Source organism: Sciurus vulgaris, assembly GCF_902686455.1.
Source record: "Sciurus vulgaris genome assembly, chromosome: 17".
In the NCBI taxonomy this organism is placed as follows: Eukaryota; Metazoa; Chordata; class Mammalia; order Rodentia; family Sciuridae; genus Sciurus; species Sciurus vulgaris.
This window is the reverse complement of record NC_136478.1, coordinates 49,394,589-49,418,076: the sequence shown is the minus strand read 5'-3', so window position 1 is coordinate 49,418,076 and position 23,488 is coordinate 49,394,589. Positions and strand designations below refer to the sequence as shown.

Here is a 23,488-nt window from a genome sequence, read left to right as displayed (position 1 = left end):
GTCTGTCCAGACTCTGCTTCCTGGCATAGTGACCCCAGTCAAATCAATTCACTTCACTGAGCACCTCAGTTCTCCTCTGTAAAATGGGGATAATTAAACAACCAGCTCATGGAGTTGCTCAGAGGACTCACTGAGATCATGCATTCAGATCTGATGGGACAAACTAGAAAACCTGAAATCAGATCCACCCAAATATGCCCAATTAATTACACCCCCATTCTAATTTTGGGGGGCACCAGGAATTGAAACCGGGGGTGCTTAAATACCAAGGCACACCCCAGCTCTTTTTTTTTTTTTTTTTTTTAATGTTTTGAGACAGGGTCTTGCTAAGTTGCTGAGGTTGGCTTTGAACTCGATCCTTCTGCCTCAGCCTCCCGAGCCTCTGAGATTACAGGTGTAGCATCACTGCACCCGGCTAATTTTTGTTTTGCGGAGCAAAATCAATGCAGAAGAGGGACAACCTTTCCAATAAATGGTGTTGGAGAAAATCAGACACCCATGGGCAAAAAAGGTACCTCAAGCTCAACCTCTTGTCTAGACAAAAGCTAAATGAAAAAGGATTAAGGACTCAATGTCAAACCTAAAACTTCTGTGGAAACAAAAGGGGAAAACCTTCAGAATCCAGGACTAGGCAGCGTTTTCAATCAACACCAAGAAGATGATTCATTGAAAAAAAAAAAAAAAAGGAATGATAATTTGGCTGCACCAAAATTTTAGTTTTGTCCTGCAAAGGACCCTATAAAGAAGGTGAAAAGGAAAACTGAAGAACTGGAGAAAATACTTGTAAATCATGTATCTGACAAAGGACTTCTAGAACATATAAAAGTCTCTCAAACACTGAAAAGCATTGACTCCAATTAGAAAATGGCAAAAGACATACACAGACGTTTCACTGAGGAGAATATGCAATTGGCAAATCAGCACATGAAAAGATGCTCACCATCGTAAGCCATTAGTGACATGCAAATTGAAATCACAAGGAGATATCACTACATGCCCATCAGAATAGCTAAAATGAAAAATAGTGACAACACCAAATGGTAGCGAGAATGCAGAGAAACTGGATCATTCATCCACTGCTGGTGGGAATGTAAAATGGACTTACCAGATGGCAAGCAATTGTACTCTTGGGCACTTATCCCAGAAAAATGAAAATTTATTTTCACATAGAAGCTTGTATGCCTGAACGTACATGTTCATAGCATGAATAACAGCCCAAACCCAGAGACCACTCGAATGTCTTCCAGCAGCTCAACTGTGGTACATCCATGCCATGGGATACGACTTGGCAATAACAAGGAAGCCATTGTGAGACACGCAACTTGGATGAATCTTAAGGATATTACAGAGTGAAAAAGACAATCTCAAAAAGATACATAATATATATGATTCTTTTTACATAACTTTCATTAACAATAGTTAAAGAGACATAGAACAGATGAGGAGTTGCCCGGGTCAGGGGTAGGGGTGGCTAGAAAGGGGTAGCACAGACTCTTGTGGCCATGGCTGCATAAGACGACATGATAAAACTGCAGCGAGCTGTGCACACACACTCTCACATGAGTGCACGTATCACTGGTGGCTTTTGGGTAAGCTCTGCAGTCTACACGAATGTTAATTTCCTGCTTTGATACTGCATTACAGTTATGCAAGCTGTTAATAATGGGGAAGGTATGTTAAGGGTTCATGGGATGGACCCTCCTATACATATTTTTGTAACTTCCTGTCAATCTATTAATTATTTCCAAATGAAGAGTTGAAAAAATACTAAAGAGGAGGACACCAAGAGTTTGGGGGGATGATCCTAATGGTCCTCAGTAACCCTGCCATCTACGTCATTGGCTTCACATCAACTGCCATGTCCAGGCTGACACCTTGCCATGGCCCAAGTGTCCCTTCAGACCGCATCCTATATGGACCAGGTTCTTCTTGGTTCCTCCTGCATTTCACGTCATTCTTCTGACTCATGTTTGTGGCCTCTGTTCCATTTGGAATTACCTTTTTCCTCCTCTGTGTGGCAAACTTCTACTAATCCCCCTAAGCTCTGCTCAGATGCCCCCTCCTCTTGGCAGCCCACCTGGACCTCAGGCCCTGGACTGTGCTTCCTCCTTCTCTGTTGAAACACTTAGCAAGACCCTCTCTCCACCACAGTCAGCAGGAAGCCCACAGGACCCTGGCACTGAGCAGCTCAACCATTTCTCCTGGCCCCAGGCACACAGAAGGCACTTGGGCCCATGCTGAATGAAAGCTGCGTGAAGCCAATGAAAGATGAAACAGTGGGTATGTTGCCCCAGTTTTACAACAGAGGCTCAGGATCCAAAGATGGCACAGCATGGCAGCTCTGAAGCACCCATTCCCTGAGTTAGCACAGTCAGGACAACGTGCTCCACTGTAGACCTTCTAGCTCAGAAAGGCTGACACTTGGGGTGAGGCCTAGTCATCTGTACTTAAGTAGTTCTTATCTAGGTGACTGAAGACTGAGAACCTCTGGTTTGGTGTACTGATCCTGGACTAAAAGCAGATGGTTTTGTTTAAACAAACCCACCCACACTGTCCTTTCATCAAGTATATACCACGGATCAGTACCATGTCAGTCCCTGTGCTTTGTGGTGGGAACGTGAGGACCAGTGCACTCCTAGGTCCTGAGTGCGCTGCCCCGCCATGTGCATGCGTACACACACACATGCACACACATACTTACTTGGCTAAGAGAACAGGCAGAGAGCTCAAGGCCACATCTAGTAAACACCCAGGGAGCTTAGGAGCAGAGAGGCAGTGCCTCCTCCATGCTGGGGAAGGCTTGGGGAAGCTTTCTAGGAGGAGCAGCAAAGCTCAAGCTGGAAGCAGGGTGGTGTGGGGCAGGAAATGTGAAGGACTTCCAGGCTGAGGACAGAACACAAGTGAGGGCTCTAAAGAGCAGACAGCTCACCTAGGGCCTAGGAACCTGGAAGTGGCCAGTGGGGCTGGCGTGTGACACTGCACAAGACTTGCAAGGCACCACAGGCCTTGGTGGATCACAATGAGGGGCCTGTGGCTGCACCCGGAAGTTGTGGGAGGGTATGGGCAGGGGACACCCATGCCCAGATACAGAAAGAGCCCTCAGGCGCTGAGTGCAGAGTCAACCAGAGGAATTGACACAAAGACTGGGAGTTCACAGAGGTGGCTAGGCCAGGGCAGCAGGGAAAGGAGAAGGGAGTGGGGACAGAGACTCTGTAGGTTCAGCAAGCAGATCATACCAAGGGCAGGAGGATGGGAGGCATCCAGGAGGAGGCCCACAGTCCCAGCCTGAGGACAGGCAATTAGTGGGGTTGCCCCTGACACAGACCTGAGGAGGATGAATGGAAGGCACCGCAGGTGAAGGTGGCTGGGAACAAATTCAGCTGGAGCTGGATCCTTCAGGGCCTTGAATGCCAAGTTGTAGGGTTTGATTAGCAGATGGGATGTGCGGACCATACTGGGGAGTCATGGAGGGTTTGGGGAGATCTTTCAGGCTCCCAGGTTGAGGATGGCTCCAAGGGAAGGGATTAGGTAACCCCAATGGTCTTAAGCGGGTGGGGGCTAGAGAATTAGATGGAAGGCGATGCTGGATGGAGGGTGGTCTTGCTCAAGCAATGCAGGAGTCAAAAAATGGTGCCCAAAATCCTGCTGTGAAGAAAGCCCAGACTTGCCCAACCCTAATTTTTAATGTGAGACAAAGATAACCCCCTGGTGGGACCTCTGAAGACCTTCAGGAATCCAGAAACTCCATAAAATGACAAGTAGAACTATAGAGGACACATGTACCAGAGAAGAAGGCTCCCCAGCTTTCATCAGATTCCTTAATTTGAAAAGCATGAAGAGACTCTGACCTTTCTGGGGATGGCTTGTATCTTGCGTAGGTGGCTGAGCTGGGGGTGGAGAAACTCCCAGAAGGCTGTCGGTAGGGAGGGACTCTGTCGGCCCCTGCTGGTGATGCTGTGTAAGGGGTTTCTGGGAAGCTGACAGGCCTGGAATGAGAGGGGAGAAAGAAGGTAGGGCGAGATGGGAAGGGTACTTACCACCCTCAAGAGGATGGAGAGACAGGCCTTTGCCTCAGGCTCTACTGCACCCTAGCTGCTGTCCAATCCTCGAATGGTGAGATGGGCGCTGAGTAAAGGCAGTGGGAAGCCCTGAACCCTGGGCCCCCTCTTGCTGGTTCTATGGTCCCCACCCTCAGCTTCTGCAGCTGAGGCTACTGAGGATTGTTTGACCCGCTCCTGAGATAAGACCCTCCTCTGCAAGCTGTATTCTTTCATTTTGGGGAAAATTTCTTTTTCTTCTTCTTTTTTAGTACTGGGGACTGAACCCAGGGGTGCTTTACTAGTGAGTTACATTTCTAGTCCTTTTTATTTTTTATTTTGAGACAGGGTGTTGCTAATTTGCTGAGGATCTGGCTAAGTTACTTAGGCTGGTCTCGAACTTGAGATTCTCCTGCCTCAGCCTCTTGAGGTGCTGGGATTATAGGCATGCACCTCAGTGTCTCATGCATGCTAGGCAAGCCTCAACCACTGAGCGACATCTTCAGCCTTTTTTATGTTTTAATATACGATCTATTCAAAAGAGTAAGTCAAGCTTCATCATCATCAAACCAACTCCCTGCAGCTCCCACCCAACCCAAGGACTAGAGGGGAGGCAGTGGCATCTACCTATAGGCTCCTCCCCTTTCTACTTCCCTCCCTTCCTCTAAAAGACATTGTCCTGAATTTTGCACTAATCAGTCCCTTCACTTAAAAAAAAAAAAAAAAAAAAAAAAAAAAAAAAAAAGTTTTACTATGTCCTTGGCATGGTGGTTATTCAACCTCAGACATGGAGCACCCTGCCCCAGGTCCTTGCACAAGAGGCCCCGGGTGAAAGTTTAAGGGAGGGAGGAAGAAAGGGAGGGAGGGATGGCAGAGGGAGACAGACAGGGTAAGAAAGAAGGTAGAAGACTGGGGGTAAAGTGAGAACGAGCAAAGGAAAGAGGGGAAGGACACGTGTGGGCAGGTGGAAGGGGACGAAGGTGGTGGCCCTCAGGGACCCTTACCTCTTGCTGTGCAGTGGTTGGGATTCACGGAAAGGTACCATGGACGTCTGCTTCGGGGGCCGGCTCAGGGACTGGGCGTGGCCGGGGGTGGCTGGGGTCGTCCATTTGGAGGCTGGCAGAGAGTTGTGGGAGGCAGGCCCACTCCACTGCCAGGGAGCGTTGCTGCGGTAGGGGGGCCGGCCCCCGGGGGTGATGCTTTCCGGCTCAGTCTTGGGCTCCGAGGAGTTCATGTCATAGGTCTCTGGCCAGCCCCTGAGAAGAGCAACTTCATTACTCAGGCATGGCCCAGCAGCACGTGTGCCTGCTGCCTGGGAGGGACCAGCTGCCTCGTTTGCATGGGCTAGGTTTTCCTGGTTATATTTGAATCGATGGCCCATTTTAAAAGCCAAGCAGTGGCCTTTAAGTTAGGGTCTGAAACTTACCAGCTTGGAGTCTTAGGACAGGGGCTCCAGCTGCCACCAGTCTACCTCTTCCCTTCTCCCCTCCTCCTCCCACTCTCAGTTTCCCTGCTTCTCCCTTCTCTCTGGCCCAGGCCTCAAGTCGGCCAGTGCCCTCTGCATCCCGTCTTGGCCCCCCTCCTTAGCAGTGCTTGGGGCCGGAAAGGCGGATGCCCTCAGAATCAAAGGACAGTCTCTGCCTTGTTCCAAAGAATCTCAAAGGCTTCTGGAAGAGGAGCAGGTGACCTACTTTGCAGGGTGGTTTAAAAAAAAAAAGCTACGAAACCCAGAACCTTGAAATAGATGCAGAGCGGCCTGTGAATCCCCCCAGACCAGGGCTGGCACGCGCAGCAGTGATCCTGGCTCAAGACGGGGAGATGGAGGGCTGGCTGGCACCCTCCACCGATGCTGCAGCATGGGCGGGAGGGGCTGTGCGCCCGAGGGCCGCGCTCAGGAAATCCACCTCCTGGCAACTGTGAGAGGCCGACAGAGGAGCGCTCAGCCTGGAAGCCCTCATGCCCCCACTGGACCCATCCTCTGAGGCTTCTCTGGAGCCCAGGGAACCTTCATGGTCACTCAGCAAAAGATATGATAACTGGTGACTCAGAGGCTGTGATTCAGGACAGGGCTGCTAAGGAGTCATCTAAAGGGGACCACCTGGGTCCAACATGCTGAGCCCCCCTCGATGGCATTAGGGTCAGAGTTGACATTCAGCAGTTCCTCCAAGCTGTCTCTGTGGACTGGTAGGTGTCAGTGCCTTACCAGGCAGGGAACAATGACAACACAAATCTGGCAGGGCCTGTAGATAGGCCAGTCCTGTAGAGGTGAAGGAAGGTGCCATTGTCCCTTTGGCAGTGCACCCCTGCTGTTCCTGCCTGCCTGCTTTTATACTGCTTCTCCAGATAATAGCTGTGTGCTCCTGGGGGGGTGCACCCCACTTCCTGGCTCCAGGTATGAGCATGTGACCCAGGCCTGGCCAATCAGAAACTTCTCCCTGGACACAATGATTAGCACAGGATTGTCATGTGCCCTAAGCAGCGCCAATCAGAGCCATGAGATCAACTGTGGAGCTATTTCTGGAGTGACTAGAGGGAAAGATCTACTTCTGTTGGGGCTGCTGAGCCAGGGGACAGCATTTCTAGTGCAGAGCTGTGTCTCCAAGTGGCAGGAGGCTGCCTGAGAATAACAGTGACAGAAAAAAGGAAATGGGTGATAAAAGAAGACTCCTGAGAAGGGTGTCAGAGGCCTGGACACAGCATGCCTCATCCTAGTTATCTCCTAATCTCATTAGGTGCATGAGCTAGCAAAGAGTCCTGTTTGCTTCACATGGTTGATTCTAGTGCTGGTACACAGCCCTGATTGATGGGTCACATTTTAGTTAAATAAATCAAGGCACAGAGAAGTTGGGTAATCTGTCTAGGCCACACAGCCAGTAAGAGGTAGAAATTGGATTTAAATATAATAAGTTGACTCCGAAGTCCTTTTCACCACCATGCACACTGGCCTACTACAGAGTGGTTTGGGGGTCAGTGGATAGATTTCTTGGGTCTCTGATTCCTCCTCCCATTACTGATGACTTCATCTTGTGTTAAAAGCCTTTGGTAATGACCTTAAAGAGGAAAATATCACTTGCTCACTTAGAAAGAAGCACACAATGGTGGAGAGTGGGGCTCATGGGCCACGTGGCTTGGTTACCACCTTGTGGCTCTGGGTGATAGAGCTCGTCCTCTGAGTCTTGGTTTCCTAATATGTGATTTTATGTGCATTCTATGAGCATTAGCACAGGGTCTGGCACATGTCAAGTGTGTAATAAACAGAAGCTGAGGCCAGCACTTTCTCCAGATTACTCTGTGCCCCGTCATCTGTTCTTGCTATAAACTCAAAGGCTGAAGTCTCCCATTTTCCAAAGCCCAGTCCTACCCACTTATGGGCTCTGGAAAACACTCCTTGCTATCTTTCCCCTGTGATCTATATCACCTCGGGTGTTCAGTTAAGAGTGCAGATTCCTGCACTCCATCTCAGGTTGCCTGAGTCAGAATCTCCCATGAAGCAGGGCCTGGGATTGTGCATGTTACTGAGTTGTAGCAAAAATGTTGATACCCAGTGACAGTGAGAAGCCCCACTTCACTGATGGAGCTTCTGAACTGTTTTTAGAGATTAAAGTGGCATAAAAGGGCATCCCTCTCCCCTAGTTTCACTTACCAGAAGCAACCACTGATCTCAGTTTCTTTCTTTCTTTCTTTTTTTTCTTTCTTTTTTTCAGTGCTGGGGATTGAACCCATCAGTTTCTTAAGTATTCTTTCAGAAATATCCTATTCAGGGACTGGGGTTGTGGCTCAGTGGTGGAGCACTTGCCTAGCATGTATGAGGCACTGGGTTCGATTCTCAGCACCGCATATAAATACCTTTATTTTCTTTATTTAGTTTTTTTGTTATTTTTATGTGGTGCTGGGGATCCAACTCAGTGCCTCATACATGCTAGGCAAGCGCTCCACCACTGAGCCACAACCCCAGCCCACCACATAAAAATAAATGAATAAAATAAAGGTCTATCAACATCTAAAAATATATTTAAAATATTTTATTCAGATGAGCAAATATTATTTAAAATAGATGTAAAAAGAAATACTATACTCTGTGTGTGTGTGTGTGGGGGGGCACTGAAGGTTAAACTCAGGAGTGCTTTACCACTAGCTATAATCCCAGCTCTTTTTAGTTTTTGAGATGGGTCTCATTAAGATGCTTAGGACCCAAGTTGCGTAGACTGGCCTTGAACTTATGATCTTCCTGCTTCAGCCTCCCCAGGCACTGGGATTACAGGTATATCACCCCACCTGGCTCACACCATACCTTTGTATAGCAACTGTTGCTTTGGCTGATTCTTTTTTCTTTCCAGTTAACCATAAATCTCATCATATCCATGTCCACACAGCACAGATTTGTTCAACTTTTTTTTTGGTGGTGGTTCTGCGGATTGAACTTAGGGCCCTGCACATGCCAAGCAAGTCTCTACCACTGAGCTATATCCCCAGTTCACTTCAGTTTTTAAAAAATCATCAATATTATATCACTCATATGACAGGGATTTACTCAGTCAGTCCCCTATGGATGGAAATTTAGATTGCTTCTAGTTACTGGTTTCCAACCATAATACTGCACTAACCAACCTCTTAGACAATTGTGGGAGATGTCTGAGGGGAGTATGTCTCCTGCACGTTCTGACTGCTGCCTTCTTTTCCTTCATCTGATAGCCTAGTTCCTGAGGGTCACAGGAACTTCATTCCTATGATTTCTACTACCTCATTTGTGGAATTTTAATTCCCCTTCTTAGGAAGAAACTTCTAACCACCCTGATCAGAGACCTTGGGTCTAACTAGTAGGGATGAAAACACCCCAGGATCACTGACCCCATGAAACCCTGAGAGACAAGAGCATCCCTCCTGAGGCTGCAAAGCACCCAATATCCTGATGAATTATGTGTGCGCGCGCGCGTGTGTTGTGCTGGGCATCAAGCTCAGAGCCTCATGCATGCTAGGCAAGCGCTCTTCTCTGAGCTACATCCTCAGCCCCATAGGCTCAAGAATCTGCCCACTCCTCCAGTTGTGTGGCCCCAAAGCACGAAGCTCACTCAAAAACTCCCATCCTTGGGCTGGGGATGAAACTTAGTGGTAGAGCAGTTGCTTAGCATGCACAAAGTCCCCTCATCTGAAGAACACGGGGTCCCATGGCATGCCACGTAGTCTGGCTGGTAGTAGTACGGTCACCTCTGCCCATCCTGCATGTGGTTACTATGACACTGGAGCCAGGAGCCAGGAGCCAGGATTGCAGTGAGGCTGAAATGTCAGGGAGCTGAGGTTATCAGTGCTACAAATGAAGTCAGCTGGCCTCCTCTGCATTTGAAGAGCAACAAAAACTGCCCAGGCCTGTTCCCCTGCTGGCTGCCTCTGAAGGTGCTAGGGAGCAGAACTAGTCTCAGACTCCATGACCCCTGCCTGGCTCTGTCTCCCAAAGCCAGAGGATGCAGACTTCTGCTTCCACTTCTGCATGTTCTGTGGTGTCTCTCATGTTCCCTAAACTTTGGAGAGTAGTCACAGGTGAGCTGGCAACAGTGTACAACCCAAGTGAGAGTGTGTGCAGAGGGAGGGAGGGGTCCCATCCTTGCCTGAGGAATCGAATGACTGCCAAGGACTATGCCAATAGGGTGACCTCACCTAGACTTGCCCATGTCTGGGACGGGCTGTGATAGGTGAGCTTGGGTTGGGTGTGGTGGCACACATCTATAATCCCAGCAACACAGGACCCTGAGGGAGGAGGACTGCCAAGTTCAAGGCCATCCTCAGCAACTTAGTAAGACCATCTCAAAACAAAACAAAAAAATAAAAGGGGCTGGAGATGTAGCTCAGTGGCAAAGATCCCCTGGGTTCAGTCCCTGTGCCGAATAAACAAAAATGAGAGATAAGCCTTGGCTCTGTGCAGAGGTGGAAGAAGGCATGGGAAGAGGGCTGGGGCAGGGGAGGCCTGGGGCTTGATGGGGGCCTGAGGTTGAGGGACCCCAGGTGTAGGCAGAGGCAGCTGTGCCCTTGGTTTCAGGCTTAGGGCCTGCCCAGTGTGGTTTCCCAGAACATGTTCAGAGGTGGACTTGGAAGGTGAGAATGGAACAATTTTACTTTCATGCCCCCAGCTCTAGATGGCTTTTAGAGTCCAGAGAGTGCAATGAAGGCAGGCAATTGGGATGTGAGTTTTAATTCACTACTTACTAGCTGCACACTCTGCAAAAATGACTTGTCCACTCTGGGCCTTGATTTCCTCTGTAAAGTGGGAATCACATCAGCACTGGTGGGAACCCACGAGGTTATGTGTGTCACCTCAACTCATTCCCTACTTTTGGCTCAGTCTGCTTGGCCACACAAGTTCTTTTCTGGTCTGTTAACAAGCCCAGATTCTTGGTTCTCCCCTTGGGCTGCCCCTGTGTTAGCGTATGTGCCCTTCATCTTCCTCAGGCTGGGTATCTCATAGCCAGTGTCTCTAGAGCGCCTCCTATGGGCCCAGTGCTGTCCTTGGTGCTTCACAAGTCTTACCCTTTCAACCACCTTTGTGGAAAGGATCTACTATGTTCCCAATTTTATGAATGAACAACGGGTAGCACAAGGAGGTGAAACCACCTGTCCAGTGGTCACAGTTAATAAAGGGAAGAGGGCTGGGATGAGGCTCAGTGGTAGAGCTCTTGTGTAGCATGTTTGTGGGGCCCTGGGTTCCATCCCTAGCTCTGCAAAAAATACATACAAAAATAATACAATCGAAAGGGAAGAGCTGGGATTCAAACCAAGCATTCTCTCTACAGAGCTCACCTTTTCTTTTGCTATTTGAAATTATCTTATTTATTTGTTGTTTGTCTATTCTGACTCATTCATTAGCTCTACAAGGACCAAGGCTTTGACAGTCCTGTGGCCCCTGCGTTCCCAGAGCTCAGAATATAGTGCCATTCATTCTCTCTCTCGTCGGTCATCTCTGGAGGTTTCATCATTCTGAAAACTGCATTCATCCTGCCTTCTCTGTACAAATTATACTCAGAGTAACCAAATGCTTACTAATGGAAAGTTCTTTTTAGGAGAATTCCAGCTGATCAATGAGGAAGGAATAACAGAATTGAGACACTGCTCCTCTCTGACCTGTAATGAAGTAATGGATCTAGGCAGTGACTGCAAATGGTGCTGTCATGAGGTGGAGTGCTGGGGGAGGAAGGATGGCAGGCCAGGGTGCCTGAAACCACCACTCACCCTTGAGGTCACTCACTGAAGGACAAAGGCTCACAATGCCTTTTGGTGGAGACACACCCAGGAACCATGGTGGCCCAGAGACTTTCAACCAGAACTTGACCAAGCCTCTGTCTGGAACTCTAGCTGGCAGACTAAAACTGTGCTAAAGGGACGAGTTAAAGGGAACACAGAGAGGCAAGCAGCTAAATCCTGCAAGTGGGAAACTCTGAGGACAAATGACCTGATTTCGTCCCAAAATAAACTTTGAGGAACCAAAACAAAAACAAATAAACAAACAAAAAAGGGAAGCTTATAGAAAAGAACCTTAAGAGAGACATCAACCAAAGGCAATAGGAGGATCCTGATCAATAAAAGCAACTAAAATTAAAAAAAAAAAAATATATATATATACATATATACATATATATATATATATATATATATATATATATGACAACAGAGAAAATTAACAAAGATTAGATAGCTGACATTAAGCAATTAATTACTCTTTTAACTTCTTGGTAATTAAAAAGATCCTCAATATGCAAAAATACATTCCACAGTTTGGACTGTTTTAGATAATATTAGATGGGGCAGGGGGAAAGGATGTAGAGATTATAAAAACAAAAAATTGGTCATATGGTAATGAATGTTGAAACTGGGGGCTTAGTACAGTCATCCCTCAGCATCTGTGGGGACTGGTTCCAGGATCCCTCTGGGATACCAAAATCTGAGCACACCCAAGTCCTTTATGTAAAATGGCACAGTACTTGTATCTAATCTGTCTATATACATCTATATATATTTTTGTGTGTGTGTGCACGTGTGCACTGAGGACTGAATGTAGGCTTTGTGCATGCTAAATTAATTACATCTCCAGTCCCTACTTCTATACTTTAAATCATCTCTAGATTACTTATAATACCTAATATTTTATTCAGAGATAGGGTCTCTCTGAATGGCTTAGCACCTCACTTTTGCTGACACTGGCTTTGAACTTTAAGATCCTCCTGCCTTACCCTCCCCGGCCACTGGGATTACAGGTGTGCACCACCACACCTGGCTTTTATTACATTTTAAATGTTTCATTAAAAAATGAGGGCTGGGGATAAAGCTTAGTGGTAGAGTGCTTGCCTACCATGTGCAAAGTCTTGGGTTCAATCCAGTAGGTGCATGCCTGTAATTCCAGTGACTCAGGAGGCTGAGGCAGGGGGATAACAAGTTTGAGGCCAGCCTGGGCAAATTAACAAGACCCCAAGCAACTTAGCAAGACCCTGTCTCAAAACACAAAATTAAGGGCTGGGGATATAGCTCAGTGTTAAAGCATCCCTGGTTCAATTCCAGCACTGCAAAACAAAGCAAAACAAAATGAAAGAAACAAACCCTCCTCCAACTTCCCCTTGATCTGAGAATAAAACCCAAGGAGATGCAGGGGCCTATGAGTCCCACACAATCTGCCTTTCTCCCAGCTCTTGCCCTGGCTCACTCTGCTGTAGCCACACAGTCCTCCCTGTGCGCCAGGCATGTGTCACACCATGCATACGTGGGAGACTCTGCCCTGGTTAGTTCCCAGGAAACCACCTGATGGCTTCCAATGCCATGGAGCCTATCACAATACCCACTGTAAACAGCTCTGCTAAACAGCTCTGCTGTAGCTCTTCTGTTTACCATTTTCTTTCTTAAAACTGGTTGCTACCAGATCCTGTATCATACATTTATTTTTAAAAAATATTATTTTAGCTGACAATGCACCTTTAATTAATTAATTTATATGTGGTGTTGAGAATTGAACCCAGTGCCTCACACGTGCTAGGCAAGCGCTCTGCACTGAGCTACAGCCCCAGCCCACGTGTCTACTTCTTGATTGCTTGCCTTTCCCTGTAGGACACAGACTCCACAGAAGAGGGTGTTTTACGGTGTCCACCCCTGCATCCGGGGTATTGTGAATGGAGCTTGCACATAGTAGAGGCTCAATAAACAAGTGCTGAGTAAATGAATGAAGTGCAGCATGCCCTCGGGCAAGCTGCTTTTCACACTGTGTGCTTCATTTAGAAAATGCAGTTAATAAGGCACCTACTTCCCGAGGCTGCTCCAGAGATACATGTGATGAAACATGAAGAATGTAAACTAACAATGGGCATGCCACCCGCCCGCCACCACTGCCACTTCCTGAGGACTCCTCTGCTGAAGGCTTGGGCCTTGTGCTAGTCCTCTGGGAGTTGCCCTTACCTTCGGGGTGTGCCGTCCTCAAAAGGTGGGATAATGACAACCTTCACAGTGACGGAGGTGCGCAGCAGGTCAATCATCTGGTCGTGGGTCAGTGTGACCACGGCCACCTTGCAGATCTCTACTAACCGGCTGCCTTGCCGGAGGCCGGCCTGCCAGGCAAACCCATAGTCCTCCACCTCGGCCACTGTCCCATCGTACTTCACATGGAAGCCCAGTTGCCCAAGCCCATTCCGCCGCAGGGTCATGTCCACTGTCTCCCAGCCGTTGGTCATCACCTGTGGGTGACAGGCAGGACTGAGTCTCAGAAGTTTGAGTCATATTCCCCCTTTAAGATGAAAGGCCGGTTGGCTACCATCTACCCTCCCAGGTGACGCCAGGGTACCAGGAGTGTGAGCATCCTCCCATCCAGTTCCTGGTTTCTGGAAGGAAACGTGGATGTGCTTCTCTGTGGCTTACTACCCCACAGACACCGCAGTCTTGTGCTGTGTTCACCAAATGCCCCCACCTCTCTCCGTCATGTATGGTGAGACCATACCTTTTGGCCACTGTGGACAGGTGGATGGGCTGTGGGTAGAATGGACACGTGCTCTGGGGTGGGGCATTTAATATCCAGTGTGAGCCTCTGCACGTCTTTTGCTTCTGCAACAGAGACCAGTTAAGATTCTAGATAGTAGTGGCTCTCTGGAAGCTGGGGTCCCACTGTCAGAACAATGTGGAGCAAGCTCCTAGCCAAGTCCTGGATGTTTGTTCTTTAAAGCCACTAGTGTCACAACCCTGACTGATGCAAAGATTCTATCCAAAGTGGGAGAAGCAACAGACCTGCCAGACTGGGACCGTTTCTAGCCTGGGGGCTCACAGCACATTCTACTTTGTGAATATCACTCTTGAAGGCGTAAACTACTTCCCCATCTCTTCCTCTGACCTTCCCCACAATGGAGCCAGCCAGACCACACAGGTCCTCACCTCCAATAACTCCCTGTTCACTCGAGTTGAGATTCCTTGTGACACCTATGAACATCAGCCAGTGGAACCTACTGAACACAGCCCGAGGCTCTCAGTGCACCATTAATGGTTCCCTCCTTTTCTTGGGATATAAAAAGATGAACTTGAAAAGCTATCACTATTAAGCAAATTATATCAAGATCAGCCTGCCCTTTCCTAAAATTACATTATGGAAAGTGAACAGGTAATGGTTCAGATTTCCCAAGAGAAGTCACTGCCTGGCTTGAGATCAGGCTATTTAATGTACTTTATTAGACTGCTGGCTTTCACACGCCAGGAGATCCTTCTATGTCACAAATATGCTATATAGTCGGACATTTTCACACACGTCCATAGACACAAATATCCCTTGCAATCCAAATTGATCACATTCTTTTAATTTTTAATTAATTTAAAAAAATTTAATCTTTGTTCACATTCTTTTTAAAAAAATTTTTTAAAGATGTTGATAGACCTTTATTTTTATTCATTTGTTTATATGTGGTGCTGAGAATCAAACCCAGTGCCTCACTCATGCTAGGCAAGTGCTCTACCACTGAGCCACAACCCCCATCCCTTGGTCACTATTGAGTGTGGATAGCAAGAAGAGTCTGGGTGGCAATGAACTCACCTGAAAATGTCACCAAATCTGTTCAGGTCCTGATTTAGATAGTGAGAATTTGAAAAGTAATAGATCTAAGTATGACCATGCCTCACAAAATAGTATTTATCTTCACTCATGGTGCTAGGGATAGAACCTACAGCCTCTCGGAGGCCAGGTAAGCACCATGCCACCGAGCAACACACCCAGGCCATACTTTGATGCATTTTACTCTTTCCTGTCCTACTATTATAGCTATACAGATGCCCTTATAAAAGAGGTTCAAGAAGGTGCCATTTGTAGAAGAGAGTGGCCCTCATTGGAATCCAAACCTGTTAGTGACTTGATCTTGGGACTTTCCAGCCTCCAGAAGTGAGAAAAAAATTTCTGTCATTTATACATCCAGTCTAAGGTGCTTTGTGAAAGCAGACCAAATGTACTTGACATCCTCCCTTTAAAATTGTTCATTAAGACTCAGTAATTAATTTAATAGCCCATTCATGGGAAGCAATCTGTTTGACAATAAGGAATTATTAATTTTTTAAAGTGTGATAATGACAAGGTTGTTATTTTTAAAGTCTATCTTTTAGAAATAAACATTTATAGATATTATGATATCCAATATCTACTTCAAAATAACCAGGGGGTAGAGAGGGAAGGAAGAAATAGGTAGGTCAGTGCTGAGCTGGTAATGAGAATGGGTGTTCATTTACAATTCTCTCTACTTTCATGTATGTTTGAAATGTTCCATGATTAAAAGGTAAAATCAGTTTGGTAAGAAAGCTGACTGCTGCATGTCTCAGCAGAGAAAGCTGTCACCAGATCTATCTAGCCCAGTGCTTCTGTTTTGAGAGTTAAAATCTTTGAAGCAGTCATCCCATGTCCAGAGTTTGGCTGTGGGTATAAAAAGTTCCGGTGTCCATGCCCATGACTAATTAGGCCACACCAATCCTCAGAAACCCCAGTTGTTCATGGAGAAGGTCCCAATTTCCAGAGAAGCCCAGAGTGAGGGTAGGCAACAGCTGGCACACACTGCAGTGGTCAGGACTGTCAATTGCCACTTACTATCCTCCTCTCCCTTCTTCCTTTGGGGAAAAAGACCCCACTACAAAAACAGTTTTAAATATTTTAAAAATTATTTGTGGCACTGAGATTGAACACAGGAGCACTCTACCTCTGAGCTATCTCCTTTTTAATTTTGAGACAGGGTCTTGCTCAATTGCCCAGGATGGCTGAATGCAGGGATGCATGCCTATAATTCCAATGACTTGGGAGACCAAGGCAAAAGGAGCGCAAGTTCAAGGCCAGCCTCAGCATCTTAGTGAGGCCATAAGCAATTCAGAGAGACCCTGTCTCAAAATAAAAACTAAAAAGGTCTGGTGACATGGCTTAGTGGTAAAGTGCTCCTGGATTCAATCCCTGGTACCAAAACAAAAACCAAAACAAAAAATAATCGCCCAGGCTGGCCTTGAACTTCTAATCCTTCTACCTCGACCTCCTGAATTGCTGAGATTACCAGTCTGCAGCACAGTTCCTGGTAGCAAAATAGTGTTTGTTTTGTTTGTTTGTTTTTTGGTACTGTGATTGAATTCAGGGGCACTTCACTACTAAACTACATTCCCAGTAATTTTTAATTTATTTTTGTTGTTGTTGATGGACTTTTACTTTATTCAATTATTTATATGGGGTACTGAGAATTGAATCCAGTGCCTCACAACATACTACGCAAGTGCTAAACCCCTGAGCCACAGTCCCAGCCCTAGTTTTTTGTTTTAAGACAGGGTCTTGCTAAATTGGTGAGATTGGCCTTGAAGTTACAATTCTCCTGTCTCAGCCTCCTGAGTCACTGGGATTGTAGGAATGTGCCACCGCACCTGGTCTGAAAAACAGCTTTGATGGTCACTTGGACACCTTGCTGAGGACCACATTTCTCAGCTTCCCTTGTGGCTGGGTAGGGACACAGGGCTCAGTTTTGGCCAAAGAGATCTGAAATAACAACACCTACCCTGAGTTGGTTGGTTATTTATTTCTGAGTTGGGGTCTCACTGGGTGCCAGGTTAGCCCTGAACTCCTGCCTTCCAGCAATCCTCCTGCCTTGGCATCCCTAGCTGGACTACAGGCTTGTGCCAGTGCACCTGGCACACCTCGGGTTATTAAAAACAAAAACTGCCTGCCCTCCACACTCGTGTCCTCTCCCTTCCTGTAGAGAGGAACATGGATATGGGGGGATGTGGCATTGACTGTGCAGGTAAGAATACATCTCTCCATCAATGTGAGGAAAAGGAGGGGCCACAGATGAAGGCACGTTCCCTTTCAACATGTGAGTCAGTCAAGACGCAGAAAAACATGTTTGGGACCACTCGATGGGACGACATGAGTGATTTGTGACAGCTGTTAACACTACTGTGATGATGACTGTTCCACCAAAAGCGGGCTGTTCGATGGTGCTCTCTGAAGCACTTTCCTGGACTGAAATTCCCTGATTGCTCTCTTCCTAGCTGTGGGATCTTAAGCAAGCTGCCTAAACTTTCTGTGCCTCAGTTTCCTCATCTGTAACATGGATACAATAATAATATTTCACAGGGTTAACCATTCGGTAAATTAGTATATGGGAAAAAATATAAGAAGATGAAGGCATGCGAGCCCCTGAGCTGCCCCGCCAGCCTGACCATCCAGAGTTCTTGCTAGAAGAGCTTCACCCTGCTGCGGGGTCTCTTCTTCAGCAGCCCAGCCTGTGAGTACCCACTGCAGGTGCCCTGGTCCTTCTGCATGAGGAAGAGAGCGCTGCTTCGGCTTGCTGTCCTGAACCTTCTGTCTCCTTTGCTTTAATAACAAATCCAAGGAAGCCACATGAAGGAGAGCCATTCCTGGTGTTTATGAAGTTCCTAAAAGGTCACAGGGCACAGCGAGCAGCTTATGACACCCAACTCACATACCAACTCAAAGAAGCTTCTGCTGGGTCCTGAAGTCACCTTGCCCTGCCCCAGGACCCCGTTAAAGTTCTTTATTCTGGGTGCTGATTTGTGTGCCAGGCACTAGGTTCGGCCCACTCTACGCCTGATGTCACTGACGTCTCACTTCTGAGAAGGTTCAGCTAGTCTGCCTACTTTAAGAGGAGGAACCCCAGGGTGATGCCAGCTGCGGGTGACCTCTTGCCTTTGGCTGAGACACGCTACCCTCTGCTGCTGTGCTGCTCCCCTCCGCTTCTCTTATTTTTTGCACTAATTGTAATTATTTATTTGGAAACCTCCTTGTTCTTTATCAGGATAATTCTTATTTATTGTTTTAGTCTCAGTTTAAAAGCCATTTCCTCAGGGCAGCCCTCTGCATTCCCCTGGGTCTGGTTCACAAGCTTGGGTGCCTGGGGGTAAGGTCAGCAAGGGACACATGCTGTGGGAGTCAGGGCCAAATGACACGCTGTGCCCCATCTAAACAGGCAGCCACTGTCCTACTTCAGTTGATCACTTCCCTTGCAAATGTGGGCCTAGTGTAGCCAGAGCCCCAAATTTTTCAAGAGAAGCCAGAAAACTGGATTCATGTGAAATCCTCTAGCTGTTTAGCTTGGGCTAGGTGTGGTGGCACACACTTATAACCTAAGCCTCAGGAGGCCAAGGCAGAAGGATCACAAATTCAAGGCCAGCCTCAGCACCTTGGCAAGACCCTGCCTCAAAGAAAAGGGCTGGGGATGTAACTCAGTGGTAGAGTACCCCTGGGTTAATTTCCCAGTACAACAGCAGCAGCAGCTTGGTAACCAAGCAGTCTGGGGCTGTGGCCAACCTGTGGACTGAGACCGCCTGGTCTGATTTAGGTCCCTGTGATAGGGTCCTCTGATATTCTCAACACCTTCCTTTTAATCTCTAGCACTTGCCATTGCTTGTTCAATATGTGCTGAGTGGGAGTCCTGTGAAGGCAGGCCTGGGCACACTGTGGTCACTACTGTTGTGTCTCAGCACAAAACAGTACTGTGCAATCAACAGAGGAAGGGATGCAGTGTGCCCAGAATGTCTGGGGTGGTACAGTCACACTGCTCGCACCTGAATCCCAGCTCTGCCAGGGGAGGATGTGGACAGCCCACCCTGGGGACATCACACAGGAGAGTCACTGCCATGGGAATTTAAGATGGGCCTGGAGGGCTTCCGTCACTTTTCCCAGCCCACTGGTTCCTTGGCAGGTTTTGGGTGCTGAGACTGGGAGTGGGGGAGGCTGTGGAAATGTGCTTCAAAAGGGCTGCATGGCAGCCGGCACAAGGTGGGCGTGGGGCAGAGTGGAATCTGGCGCCGTGCCTACCATGGTCCCTGCTCAATAAATGTGAGCTGCCAGGGAGGAGGAATCATCTAAGGGTGAGGAAACCTGATCTCCACTTGCTTTGGGCAAGTTCAATCACTTCTCTGGGCCACAGTGTTCTCTTCCATGAAGTGGGGATAATGGTATCTACCTTGCCTGGTATTTGTGAGGAAGAACAGTGTTATGGCTTACATGTGGAGTCCCCTAAAGCTCATGTGTGAGACAACGCAAGAAGGTTTGGAGGAGAAATGATCGGGTTATAGCCTTAACCTAATCAGTGAATTAACTCCTGAGGGGACTGACTGAGTGGTGACTAGAGGCAGGTGGGGTGTGGCTGGAGGATGTGGGGCACTGGGGGCGTGACTATGGGGTATATATTTTGTATCTGGAGAGTGGAGTCTCTCTCTGCTTCCTGATCACCATGTGAGCTGCTTCCCTCTGCTACACTCTTCTGCCATGATGTTCAGCCTCACCTCGAGCCCCAAGGAAAGGAGCCTGCTGTCAATGGACTGAGACCTCTGAAACCGTGAGTCCTCAAATAAATTTTTCCTTCTCTACAGTTGTTCTGGTCGGGTCTTTAAGTCACAGTGGTGAAAAAGCTGACTAAAGCAACAGGCAAAGACACATAAAGGGCTGAGCAGGGTGTGACACACAGGGGGTCCATCATGAACACTCCCTAATGCTGTTTTCAGAACAGCATGCATTCATATAGCATGTAGCTCATCTTCCTGTCTACCGTGTACCATATGCTGGCCTGGGTGCCAAGGACACAGAACCAGATGGCCATGCACTCTGGGCCAAGTCAGGGAAGGGGTTTGCAATCTTAGACAATGAGACCTTAGTGACACCTGACCAAAGGCCTGTAGGAAGCCAGGGAGTGAGCCATGGGGGCATGGAAGAAAGAGTGTTCCAGTGAGATGTTTTGGGCAATGCAAAGGTCCTGAGGCTGGACACTTGCCCAGCACACTTGAGAAATAGCAGAGGTCTGTGTGGCTGGGGCAAAAGGTGATGGGGATGTCAGAGAAGTCAACAGGGAGCTGAGCACATGGGGCCTTGGGGGCCAGCGTAAGAACTTTGCCTCTTCCCTAAAGTGAGCTGAGGGTTTGGAGCACAGAAGTGACATGATCAGATCCCTGTGACACCCACATTGACAAAAGACTACACAGAAGCCAGTGGGAGGCAAGAGACCAGCATGGAGACTACCTCAGTGATCCATGAGACAATGGCAGCTCAGCTGGGGTGGAAGCTGTGTGGGTATGGGTCACAGAGGAGCCCAGGCTGATGGCAAGATTTTGACCTCAGCAAACAGAAGGATAGACTTGCCCTTTACTGCAACAGGAAGACCCAGAGGGTGAGAGGAACACCAATTTGCTCTTGTCCATGCTATTTCAGGGGTTCTTGGGCCGGTGGAGACACTGAGGAAGCAGAGACCGTCTTGAGTTTGTGCACAAGTAGGTTTTGGAGGCAGAAAGACCTGGATTCAGATTCCAGTTGTGCCACCTACTGGCTGTAGAAGCTCACACATGTATCTATACCTCCCGGGGCCTCCTTTCCCCATCTACCAAGTGGGGACAAAAACAGGACCTACAGTTGGAGTGTGTCAAGATTATGTGACGTTTGCATGTAGAACACTTAGTACAGAGTAAGGGTTCAAAAAACTCCTTCAGTTGACCAACCACTACTCCGTGCTTACTGAACACCTACTACGTGCCAGTCCTGGTTTAAGCATGTGAGACCAACAAGTGGGCAAATAGACAGGTGCCTCAGTGCCTAGACCTCACCTCCTAACAGGGAAATCTAAACACTAGACATTATTGTTCTGTGAAGCAGCATGAACTGTGAGGTCAGGGAAGCTGTGAGCAGGGTTTCATCAGTCACCTGAACTTAATGAGAATGCAAAGGCCTAGAAGGGCAAGGGCAGCCACCAGTCACGCTGACATTGGCAAGTACCTTTCCACTAAGTCAGGCAAGTTTGTCTGGGCAACAGCTCATCTGATTTCCAAAAACTTGCATATAGGTGATTCTCAGATCCATTTTTCAGTTGGGGAAACTGAGTCACATATGAGTTAAGTAACTTGGCTGGAGATCACACTGCTGGAAAAGTGGCAATGCCAGGACTGGAGCCAGGCCTTCTAACTCTAGAACCTGTGCTCCTCACTGCTGTGGCACACTGCCTTCTGGCCTAGCATGCCCGACTCGCCACTCTGCTACACCTCTAATAGGGGCAACTGCCGTGTGATCCACAGCAGGCTCTCCTGTGGAGTACAGGAGTGTCCTGAATACCTCTTAGAACAATGCTTCAGGCAGCCACTCCCACCTAAGCACTCACTCATTGCCACTCTTGGTTTGGCTGGTGGTCTGAGTCTAAGCTGCCCACCAGGAGTGCAAGAGGAAGACCTTTAGCTTTTCTTTTTTTGACAGTGCTTGGGGATGAAACCCAGGGCCCCACATACACTGGTCAAGCACTCTACCAGAGCTACACCCACAGCCCTGCTTGCATTTCTGACATAAGCTTAAACTTGTATTTTCCATAACTCTTAGGGTTTAATGAGTATGTCTTTCGTTCTTCCAAGGGTATGGCATGGAAAGCCTCAGATTCCAGGCCCAAACCTTCCCCAGGAAGAACCTGGGCTGCAGGACCCACCAGACCTACAGTGAGTACGTGACAATTCTGGTTCTCCCAGGACCGATTCATGTCTCAGCCCAGGTGACTGGGAGAGGGGAAGTACGTCAGTGGTTCCCAAGGCCTCTGCCAACCACATGACCTACTGCGCCACTGCTCAGCTCTTACCTTCAGTCTCTGGACAATTTCCCTTATGTCTTCCACAGAGCCCTCTGTGGACTGTAGGAAGATGTGGTCCCCTCGGCCATAAAAGATTTTCAGTGTTGAGGAGTCCGGGGTCCAGCCAATGACATCCCCGCAGTAGCAGTTGAACACCACCTCCTTGGTGCGAAGGTCCAGAAGCACCACAAACTCATTGGAAATTCCCAAAATGCAGTCGATTTCCACCCCCTGGGCAAAGTCCTGAGCTGCCACCCGCCAGGCAATAGCCCCTGCACTGTGCTGCTCTGCGCCTGCCCGAGCCTTCGTCTTTTCCTTCTTCTTGGAGGTCAGAGAAATGAGGTTGAACTTGCCAGTGGAGTCAATGGGTGTGTTGGAGACACAGTTTTCAGCCAGGTCCTTGAGGTACTCTTGGCGGGTCCTGGTGGCCATGGTGTGGAACTTGTCAGACTTGTGTGCAGCATTCTCAGCATTAATCACCTTGGCCAGCAAGAAGTCTCTGAAAACATCAGATTTGCGGAATGTGGTTCCACTAGGAATGGGGGGGCCGAAAGGAGGAGCATCTTTGGATCGGGTCACAGCCATGCTGAGGAGGGAGAAATCATTTAGATGTGGAAAGAAAAGCACTAAGATTCTCTTGAGAAAGAAAATACATGCTAAAAAGTAAAAAAAAAAAAAAGGAGTTTCCTTTCGCCCACTTTTTTTTTTTCAGTGTCGGGGACAGAACACACTCCAACCCAGGAGTTTCCCTCTTATGAACAGAAGTCAATACCTAAATAATAATTTAGAAACTTAAGGAAATGTCTTAGGGCCTATACATACATTTTTCCTTTTGATACAGTATACCAAGATTGAAGGATGGTTTCACAAGTATGATTCAAGTCGTCATTTTTGTTTTACATACAGATAAGCTGTATGGTAGACTAGACTGCAGTTTGGAATGAAATTCTTTCCATCCTCTCCCACCTTTTTAAGAGGGAAATGCCTACCCCGCCACCATCCTGGGCCTTGTCATGTGACCTGATTGGTCAAGAAAGACTTGAACTGTGTTTTTGTGTGTGTGTGCGTATGTTTGGTGGTGGGAGAGGCTACAGTCCTGTGCTCCTGCCATCCCATGGGATGCACAGGCCCCAGAAGGATGAGGAAAACCTGGGGCAGACCTGGAGCCAAGCACCATCAGATCCAAACTGACCAGCATGTGCATGAGCCAAAAAGAACCGCTCACGCTGGAGCTGCCGAGTTCCAGGCGGGTGGGTACCCAGCCTCACTGGAGAACAGCTGACCAACATGAAGCATTTATGTGATTTAGTTCTTTTAAACACTTGTGTCACACTAGTATAATTCATAAATCATCTCAACAAAGGTTATTTTGAAAAT

General features: G+C 47.8%; 1 protein-coding gene across 2 annotated transcripts in view; it reads right to left on the bottom strand.

The window, feature by feature from the left end:
- The window catches only part of SIPA1L3 (signal induced proliferation associated 1 like 3), a 127,419-nt gene that overhangs the window by 42,471 nt on the left and 61,460 nt on the right, over positions 1 to 23,488 (bottom strand). For both annotated transcript variants that reach the window (XM_079119922.1, XM_079119923.1), the window contains exons 8-11: positions 22,121 to 22,697; positions 13,464 to 13,738; positions 5,042 to 5,293; positions 3,849 to 3,986 (exon numbers count right to left, since the gene is read on the bottom strand). In XM_079119922.1, the coding sequence (XP_078976048.1) occupies positions 3,849 to 3,986; positions 5,042 to 5,293; positions 13,464 to 13,738; positions 22,121 to 22,697 (1,242 nt within the window). The remainder of the gene's footprint in view (positions 1 to 3,848; positions 3,987 to 5,041; positions 5,294 to 13,463; positions 13,739 to 22,120; positions 22,698 to 23,488) is intronic.